Here is a 10326-nt window from a genome sequence, read left to right as displayed (position 1 = left end):
AAAAAAAAATAGCAAGTTATAGCGTTATAAACTTTGGCATAATAATACCGAATTTTATTTAGATAACTAGTTTAAGAATATTATAATTATATAATTATGAGGGATATAAAATCAAGACCTTTTTATAATATTTTTAGCACATTTAACGAGGTACTTGTAATACTCTAGTGTTTTACATGCTGCAATGAAATCCGACTTATAAGGTTTAATATTACCTGCATCATCAAAGTCTCCAATTGCATTGCTATAAGACTACATAGATTTTGAGGAATGAGAAACACACTACGTTTGATTACATCAATCGAGTACATGAACTAGATACATTGATTTGATTATGTTAAACATTTATGTAATAGCCCTATGTTTCCACTTAAGTTACTGATATTTGATTTTGTGCACTTTTACCGTCTTTAACTACGTAATCATTTTAAAATAAATACATTATTACGTTTAATTTTAAAATAATCACCATTGCTACAATGTAATAGTCAAGTGCTTTCTAAAAACTTCCTAAATGTTCTCACACTGTAAACCAATGGAAAGCGTTTGCATCTACCTAGACTAAAATCACAAGCAGGGTACGCACACCCCAATAAGTACAGTTGTAAGCGAAGTACGTACTGGTCAATGCAAGCAAGTTTTCTAAATTAAAATCTGGTCCGCGAAATTGTATAATTGCTTAAATGCTAATAATCCAAAACCAAAAAACCAAACGAACGTTATTCGGACGAAAATTTTTGGTGCAGACCAGCGTTTTACCTACTAATCAATCTCATCTAACCTTAAATAAATTAACGAATCTAATTCTATTTACAATAATTTAAGTAGGATTACTTACTTATTTCATTTTAAGAGGTGCATTAAATATTTAATATTGGCTAATAGGTACATAAGAATAATTTATAAAAAATATAAATACAAAAATCTGTATAAATAAATTATTCAAAAGGTAACTGAGGTTAGGGAGGTTACGAAAAATGATTTTTTACTCCCTCTTTGCCATAATTTAACATATCCTACAAATATTGCCTTGCAACAGGATTGTTAATGGCTACGACCCAATGGCCGACAACGGAACTACTTTTAAAACAAAATAGCTCAGGAATCGCCGAGCGCTTCGCCCGTCCCGAGGTGTAGTTTTAAGTGTCCTTACACTTTATCACAAATATTTGACGACATAGCCGAAAGGTGCACATTTAAACCGTACAGAGAGGTGTGGCACAAGTATACATCTAACATTAGCACACTGAAGATATGAGTGCTTTTTAAGACGACTTTAGTACAATAATAAGAGACATTTTATACATTAAGAACATTATAAGTAAGTACTATAGAGATCCGAGTATCTGATCGATACACCTTGTGTATCCTTTTTGATCCACGACACTGGCCGTATACAAAAGTTATTAAGTTCGTTTTATTGACACTTTCTAAATTCGACATTCGAAATGTACAGCTTTAAAGTAACGTGTTATAATAATCGAGTACAAATTATCTATTCATAAATTGTCTATTCAGTTGAATAGACAATTAAACAAGACACTAATCAATAATAAACATGTTATCTGGAAAGATAATTAAGCTCTGCTACCACTATGATACCCCCTATATAGTACGGTCAATAAGTTATCATTATCAGTGACACTCGTCATAACCAGCATCAAATCGGAAAAGATATCAAAACAGGCTGCCCTAAACTGTGAATCTTTAAGATCAAAATCTTAGGTTTACGCTATATTTATATGCACGAGTAACACTTGAATTAACAGCGGCTGACAGTTACGATTTTTTTGTCGGTGTTTTGTAGAAAAGGCGAAAGCGCCATTTCGAACAATTTTTCAGGGGAACACGTTTTAGGTTTTAACGAAGTCCTTTTTTAAAATTCAGTTTTGGTTTTAAGTTTAAGTTTTAAAATTGTAAATGCAATCAAAGAGGACGTCAACATTTGAAAACGGTAGTGAGAAACTAAAACATGCTCCCGTAAAAAATTTTTCGAAATGGCGCTTTCACCCTTTCTACAAAACACTGACGATTTAGGTCGTTTTACATAGGCGTCAATTGTGTAATATTACTGTTTTAATTCTAAAAGTTATGCCTACGATAAGATCTCAAAGAAATACCTTGTACCCCACTGGCGTAACACTTTGTGGGGGCCCCGCATATTTGTTTAGACTGTGATCTTAAAAATGTTAAGTATGACGTTGTTTTAATTGCGCTGTTTAAAAACTGTACAAAACCTTAGGTGCATACTATAGATCAAGGTCCCCTCAGGTAGGGGGCCATCAACATTAGGTCAGTCCTGCCACACATTTGTTACGTCACTGTTATACACTCACGTCACGGCGACAATTAAAAGCGAATGATCGAAGTTGCGTCAGCAGACGTGAGCGGGCGAACGTGGTGGCCACAGTGGACAAGCGTCGGGCTTCGGCTCCTCCTTGTCTTTGCAACGGCGCCGAATCATAGCAAACAGCGCGCTGAACTTTGCCGTGTCCGATAGAGTTGCCTGATAACAAAAAATGTTTCTTTTTCTTTTCAGGGTCGAACAAATAATTTCCCAGCCTATACATTAACAAAAGTGAATAGAAAGGCAAAGAATTTGATCAACATTCATACCAGACTAAGGCTGCTTTAACGAGAGTCCAACGAAAAATAGGTTAATAAGTTTTCGCAGTCTGATTTCGTAAAAGTTAATCTAAATATAAAGAATGTATTTATTGAACATAAAACGGTACCAAGACGGCCTTAATGCCATCAGGCATTCTTTACCAGTCAACCGGGGAGCTAGGTTCAGAATAAGTAACCAGTGGTGCATAATATGACAAGCTAAGACTAAAACAGATAGGATCAAAATTTGTAAATAATTACATTTTCGCTTTAATAAATAAAAATTATAAATGCATTTTTTTACCTCAATGCCTAAAGAGAGAATCAGATGCAGTACAGGAATCAGGAGCACGTAGAGGCGGAATATACACTTGGCTTGGTCGGTGTAATCTACCATTTGCAATTGCATTACACCACAGAGCCATTTCCATGGCACTAGCAGAAGCACGAAAAGCACTATCGACTGCGTCACCAAACTCGCTACCATGTAGTCTAAAGAAGAGAACAAAAATGTCAATCATTTTAACGAAGTGGTTGCGCTTTTACAAATTAACGCAAAATTAATACCATACTTAAAATTTAACTAGTCTGCAGTAAAATGGAAACCACATTTTATCCCTGAGGGCCTACTATGGGTTTATAAGGAACCAGTTAGGTTTGTAGTGAAGTTTAAGTGGTAAAAAAGTAAAAAGTGGTTGTTTAAATTGGTATCATGACTTGGTACTTGGTGCAACGGGCTGGGATACGGCAAGTCGACGACAAAGCGCCTATTTTGCGTGTTGGTATCATGACTTACTCAAAGTCAAACGTTGACTGCACAGTCAGATTTTTTTTAAATACCAAGTGACGGGACGAACAAGACGTGCGCCAGGTGGCAAGCGACACACCTGTCCATAACAGTTGCAGTACCATTAAGTGCTATAAATCACAAAGATCTGTGAGGCACTGCTACTGCGCCCGTCACCCTGAGACACGAGTTGACAAGTCCTATGTGCCCGTAATTTTATCAGCACCCTTACCTTCGATACGGAAACGCTGTAATGCTCACATTACTGCTTGGCGGCAGAAATACGTAGTGGCAAGAGTTCCCTGGACGAACTAATTTACAAGGAGTAGAGCTCTATTTTTACCTCAGTAATCATTCAGACATATTTTTTTTTCTGGCCTGCCAATGCTGTCAACTAAAGAGCGATATGGAACTACACAATGAATCTTATGAAAAAAAGATAGCTGTACTAACCCGGGAGCGTTCAAGAAGTGTAAACCGATTGTGTCCGAAAAGGGAAATATTATGTTTTTTAATATAATTTTATCATTGATATACAAAATACGTTATTTCATAACATTGGCAATTTTTCAATCATACTTTACAAATTGTCGTAAGACAAAATTAAATGTATATCCTTACCACATGATTGTGACGAGTTTGCAATATTATAACAAAACAGGAACGCATGTCGTATTTTTACATTTTTAATGAATATTATAAATATTAATAAAGTCAAAGTATATAAGATCATTAGTTAAAGTCAAATTTGGTGCTATTAAAAAAATTCTTTACGATCTACATCGAGCCAATACAATAAAAAAAAAAGAAATAAAAAACGGAAAATGTCATCACGATATCTTGTAAAAACTATGCCAAAAACGGCCATTTAAAAAAATAATTATTGGCTTTAGTCGCCGAGTGCCTTTTTTAGAGTTGATATTTGAGACCTTCAATTGCAAGTCAAATGGCATGCCAGAATAGATTTTACTATAAGAAGAAAAAAAAAGCTTTTGAATTTTCAACAAACTGCATGGAAACTGCCTTGTTTTCGTGAGGTCATAGTAAGAATATGAAGTGCTAGTGTAAGAATTCAACTTACACGCAGGTTGCTATAAGAACGCGTTGTAGGCCCTCTGGTCCAAGCCTATGTGAGTCTTCAGCCGGGTCTGTGGTACTTTTATTTAACAAAGTCCCAAGACACCACGATATAATAATTATTACAAAGCATTGTAACAATCAGTTAGAGGATTGCAAAGTGCCGTGGGCTCTTTGTCTCTCATACATAATACGCAATGTTCTAAAGATACAAATTTATATTAAAGAACCTTTACTCACAGTTGGAACAAAAAGGTTGCCGGAAGGGCCACCCTTTAGCGTAGACGCCACCCATGATGAGGTACTGGAATGCCGAGACGATAAAGATCACCGTGTTTTCCCAACTGCCAATTAATTCTTCGTTTTTGTCTTCTATTTCTTCGAATCTAAAAAAAAACGACACCTAATGGTAAGTTCTATATTAACTATTGATAAAGAAGGATAGCGAAAGCTGACCCAAAATCAACAAAGTGCCGTTCATGGACTTTGCTAGTATAATTTTACGTTTTAATTTCTGCCTAATTATTAATATGTTTTTGTATATTTTTAGAAGTCGGGAATAAAGATATTGCAAAACAATGTATTTTAAAATAGAATGCAAGAACACAACGCAATTGATTCAGTTCGACCATAGATTAGCTAACCTTCTTGTATGTACGTTTCATTTTAAGCATGATTGAATGTTTACCTACCTAAACTATCGGTTATTTTATAGTACACACATAAAACATTAAAGCTATAAAACACATATAAAGTAAAAAATAAAACACATGTGACAAAAATGTTTAGACAACATTGAAATGATACGAAAGTTAGCAAAGGAACGTTTTGACAAGAGACCTCTCGCCAATGTTAATGTCACATTGAGATCGAGAACAGTGTGACCATTTGTGGCAGATTTCTGCCATTTGGGCAGATTTAATTTTGATTCTGTTTAATTGCGACAGAACATGTTAACGTTGTATTAAATGTGGCAGAGTTTGGCAGATTCACGAATATTCAGCAAGTTGTTTAATTTTTAGCAACAAACTGAAAACTTATAGTTTTCTGCTACTACAAACAAAACATCTGAAGCGAAATACAGGACAATGCTATAAACATAATTTATATCAAATTTATTATCCCAGCTTCTACAGGCTTGTGCCCCATTAGGTTTTTTGATGCTTTGATAATGAATCACAAATAATGATAGGTCTCTTTAATGCACGTCGTCAAAAACTCTGGGTCACAAAATACACGGGATGTTGCCATCCTTCTTTATTACTGGTACAGCAATAGGTGCAAAATACCCAAAACAAAACGTTTCCAAAATAACTCGTAAGTTACGTGTGGAAAATTTTTTAATCATATACCAGACCGGTTTAAGCTTCTTCCATTGACTAGTTTCAAAAAAAAAATGCGAAGGTGGCTCTTTGATGATTTGTTCTACTCAGTTGGCGAATTCATGTAATATAAAGGCTAATTAATTAATTAATGTATACATTTATCTTTACAATTATTATTATTTACTTTAAATTATGTCTATGTCATACACACGATTAAGACATGTCGTATTAAATCAATTAACTTTAATTAGCAATTTATTGTTTTTACATTTAGTCTTAACCTATCAGTGTATTATTTGATTATTGTATTTGCATGCTTTTATTGAAGAAGGCCGAATAGGTTTAAGTGCTGGTTTAATTTTTACCCTACCCTATTTGAAGTGAATAAATGAATATAAAATAATATTATTATAAATTATAAGTAATTTAAATTCATGATATTTCGTAGTGAAAGTGTTCATCCAGGGATGGCACTACCTATTTCCGCCAAGCGTTCTGGTTTTGAAGGGTAAGGGTGCTCGTGAAATTACAGGCACATGGGACTTTTCAACTTATGTCTCAGGGTGATGGACGTAGAGGCAGTGCACCTCAGATCTTTGCGATTTATAGCTCTGAGTGGCACTGCAACTATTATGGACAGGCGTGTCGTTTATCATCAGGCGCACGACTTGTTCGTCCTATCACCTAGCATCATAGAAAAAAACATTAATTTGATTTTTATTTGTAAAGTTCAGTTTATAGTCACGTGTACTTACTTGTACCAATGTTGCGCCTTGAGTAGATACAAAGCGGCTAGCTGCAGCAGTAGTACCAGCAAGACTTGGAGGAAGAGTGGTAAGATGCTTGAAATCGCCACAAGGGACACCGGCGGTGATTGCTTGGTCAGTACGGGGCCCGGCTGGGCACGGCCCAGCGATAGCGCCAATAGGAACGTCAGAATCAGATCGATATATAGGAACTGGTAGTTCCCTAGGATAGAGTAGTACTGCAAAAAATAATAATATTACTTGGAGACGGCTATAATGCTTATAAACAATTTGATGATGATTTAGAAAGTTACGGTAATAGTCTAAAATCGCAATTATTTATTTGGCGAACGTCCCTATGCTTTTTTTATAATACTAAGTGACGGGACGAACAGTTGCAGTGCCACTCAGACCTTTAAATCACAAAGACCCGAGGGATACTGCAACAGCGCCCGACACCTTCAGACATAAGTTGACATGTCCCACGTGCCTGCAATTTCACCAGCACCCTTATTCTTCAAAACCGGATATGTAAGGATTTGTTATATAGTGCACGTCAATTAATTGTATGAACGTACATAATATAATGTAATTATGATCTACTAACTGTTGCTGGTAGCATCGTGTGACGATATTCCGATTACCCAGTATTGGTGGCGCCTGTTTGTTCTCTCGCTAAATACATTTCATTTACTGTCACGATTTTGTCATCTGCCCTGGTGCGCACTGTACCTCACAGTAAATCACCGATTGTTCGCTCTCTGCACTTTCTTAATGCGCTTTTCGTGTCTTACCCTTCGCACCCTTACTCTTCGAAACCGGAACGCAGTAAAACTTACATTACTGCATGGCGGCAGAAATAGGTAAGGGGACAGTATTTCCCTGGATCAATTCTTACACAAGGAACTCTACTGCTACTGAGGAGGCCCCAGAAACCTGAACCACTGCGACCCAGACGGGTTTACAGCAAGTGCGTATACTGCCACCTTATCTATTTCTGCCGTCAAGCAGTAATGTAAGCATTACCGTGTTTCGGTTTAGAGGGTTAGGGTGCTGGTGAAATTACAGGCACATGAGACTTGTCAACTTATGTCTCAGAGTGACAGACGCAGTGGTAGTGCCCTTCGGATCTTTGCGATTTAAGGCTGTGTCCGGCACTGCAACTCTTATGTACAGGCGTGTTGCTTACCGCCAGGCGCACGATTTGTTCGTCCCATCATTTGCTATCACAAAAAACGTATAAATGAACAAATGAAATGAAGAATGAAGAAAGTATTTCCCTAAAACATAGGTTCAATGTTTTTATCTAGTTTGGCATAAAAATTTACTGTTTAATTATAAATGTGATTATGCTGTTTTTCCTGGTCTAATTTTAAAAGTCATTGGCGTAGTTCAGTGAAATGCTAAATGCAATCGCAACCCATTCCCAGTGTTTGAATTTGTGTAATTGAACGATGATATATACTGGGTTTAGCAATCCACTCTGCACTTTCGACTGCTATACAAAACAGACAGTTAGCGGTTAGGTGCTATTATGTGATGATTGATGATATATGATGTTGATGATTATTATATAAAATTACTTACGTTGTAGAGAATGAGAATGGAGAAAAACTGTATGAAGGAGTAGAGAGCCATGTATTTAAAGATGGCGAATGAGGTGCTGAGTGCACAACGGCCCTCCAGAGCGAGCAGCTTCACGCATCGGATGTTCTGCTCTTGCGATGTGAACGGTGCCGCCACTGTTTGTAAAACATGTTCCCATAAAAATAATGTAATGGTGAAAATAAATATAATAAGAATAAATGTCGTAATCCTTGTGAGATCTCAATGATTTAATCTTAGGCAAACTTGCAAACAAACAATACAACTTGCGTACTTAGTCTCTTGATATAGAAGCAGTAGCCATGTAAATTAATAGCTGCATTATATTCAAATTCAAATCATTTATTGCGGAATATTACATCCACATTATTATACAAAATTCCGAAATCATAAAGCGCACACATACATTACATTAGATAATTAAATAAATTCAAATTCAAATAAAATAAATTAAGTTAAATACAAATGAAAAGAAATCAATAAAGAACAATAAAATAAAAACAAACACTAGACTCAATTAAATAATAATAATGTATCATGCACTATGCTTTCTTATATGTAGGTTCATCTATCTTTCACCCACTATGGCTAGGATGCACACACACACGTCGCCACAGGGAAGCTACTCTTTTTCTAATGACGGCATGAAAGCCATCAGTGCGCGCCTCAGTGAACATACCTGATGCGCTACAATGCCGCGGCAGTCGCATCAACATCCTAAACGCATTATTATACTGCACCCTCAGTGTTTATGGTTGCCTTACTATACTTCACCCAAAGGCTACACTTACGCTTTAAAAAGCGTTAATTTGACCTCTTTACTACAACGTGTAAACCTCCGGCCAAGCACGTTTGCTCTTACCGCGAGGGCTCTCCGCTCTCTTTCAATGTCCACAAGATCGGACTGATCGTCAGTCACCCAGTGACCGAGGTATTTAAATACTCTTACGAGCACACAGCCACAGAGGGAGACCGGCGGTACAACGCCCACTACTCCACCCCGAGGCTTAAATACTAGGAGCTCAATTTTTTTAACATTAGGACCTGAGTCCCTGAGCTACAGCATAGTTCTCACAAATACCAAGTAACTCTCTGAGGGCACAAATTGAATTATGACGATGTTAGAGTAAGTAAGTAAATTGTAATTCAATTCACTTCATAAGTGTCGTTCCGACTTTGACAAATTCGATTGTAAATACGATAAGTAAATAATCATATTTACTTATCAATTTCACAAATCGGTAAAGAAATATTATAATTATTTATGAACTTCGATCATATCTGTTTTTAATCTTAGCATGTTATGCACCACTCGTTAACTATTCTGAGCTCAGCTCTTCAGTTCACTATTAGAAAATTCCTAATGGCATTTACATTTGTCTGGCGTGTCGTGTCATACGACACAACATCGACATAAGTCCACCATTCGTACTGTTTTGTGTGCAATAAGGTTTAAATAAATAAAAAACTCGAAACCTTCATCTGTATTGACCTGAATAGGGCCTCAAATTTACCTGAAGCGTCAGCCTCTGAGAGCGAGATACCGACGTGCGCAGCCTTAAGCGCGCCACAGTCGTTGGCGCCGTCGCCGCACATGCCTACGATCAGGCCCTCGTCCTGCAACGCCGTGATCAACTGCGTCTTTTGGTCCGGGCCAAAGCGGCCGAAGATCATACCTGCGACGCAATTCTCACTTACATTCAACCCAGTAACAAACCTGTCTCACTCAACTGTTCACATAACAAGTACATACATAGATAGATAGATATTACACTTCATTGCTCGCACAGAAGAACAGAAACAGTACATAAACAGCTTAAAAATAATGTGGGCAAAGGCAGCCTTATCGCTAAGAGCGATATCTACCAGGCAACCACTGAGATAGAGGAAAGCTAATTGTACAACCAGGTTACATCACGCATAAGTGCTCGTATGGCTGGCTATAAGGAATACGTAGTCATTTACCTTTGGTAAGTACTGTAGGCATAAGTTCTGGGTATTGAGCGCGCATGACTGACCAGGTCTTTCCTTCCATGGCTATCACATAATTGTCCATAGACATCTTTGGAGATCCAGTTTCACCGACCACCTAAAACAGTCAAATCAACGTAAATACAAAGCAACTACACATAATTTGAAATCTCTCTCTCTCTCTCTCTCTCTCTCTCTCTCTCTCTCT

General features: G+C 37.0%; 1 protein-coding gene across 2 annotated transcripts in view; it reads right to left on the bottom strand.

The window, feature by feature from the left end:
* Positions 1 to 2038: 2038 nt before the first annotated feature.
* Positions 2039 to 10326, bottom strand: part of LOC113236589 (probable cation-transporting ATPase 13A3) — a 21498-nt gene continuing 13210 nt past the window's right edge. For both annotated transcript variants that reach the window (XM_026472728.1, XM_026472729.1), the window contains exons 14-20: positions 10113 to 10236; positions 9662 to 9823; positions 8130 to 8284; positions 6552 to 6781; positions 4712 to 4857; positions 2912 to 3099; positions 2039 to 2506 (exon numbers count right to left, since the gene is read on the bottom strand). In XM_026472728.1, the coding sequence (XP_026328513.1) occupies positions 2375 to 2506; positions 2912 to 3099; positions 4712 to 4857; positions 6552 to 6781; positions 8130 to 8284; positions 9662 to 9823; positions 10113 to 10236 (1137 nt within the window). In that variant the 3' untranslated portion in view covers positions 2039 to 2374. The remainder of the gene's footprint in view (positions 2507 to 2911; positions 3100 to 4711; positions 4858 to 6551; positions 6782 to 8129; positions 8285 to 9661; positions 9824 to 10112; positions 10237 to 10326) is intronic.

This window comes from Hyposmocoma kahamanoa, unplaced genomic scaffold (assembly GCF_003589595.1).
Source record: "Hyposmocoma kahamanoa isolate Upper Pololo Valley unplaced genomic scaffold, ASM358959v1 92, whole genome shotgun sequence".
Classification (NCBI taxonomy): Eukaryota; Metazoa; Arthropoda; class Insecta; order Lepidoptera; family Cosmopterigidae; genus Hyposmocoma; species Hyposmocoma kahamanoa.
The sequence above is the reverse complement of the archived record's forward strand: the minus strand, read 5'-3'. Positions and strand labels throughout refer to the sequence as shown.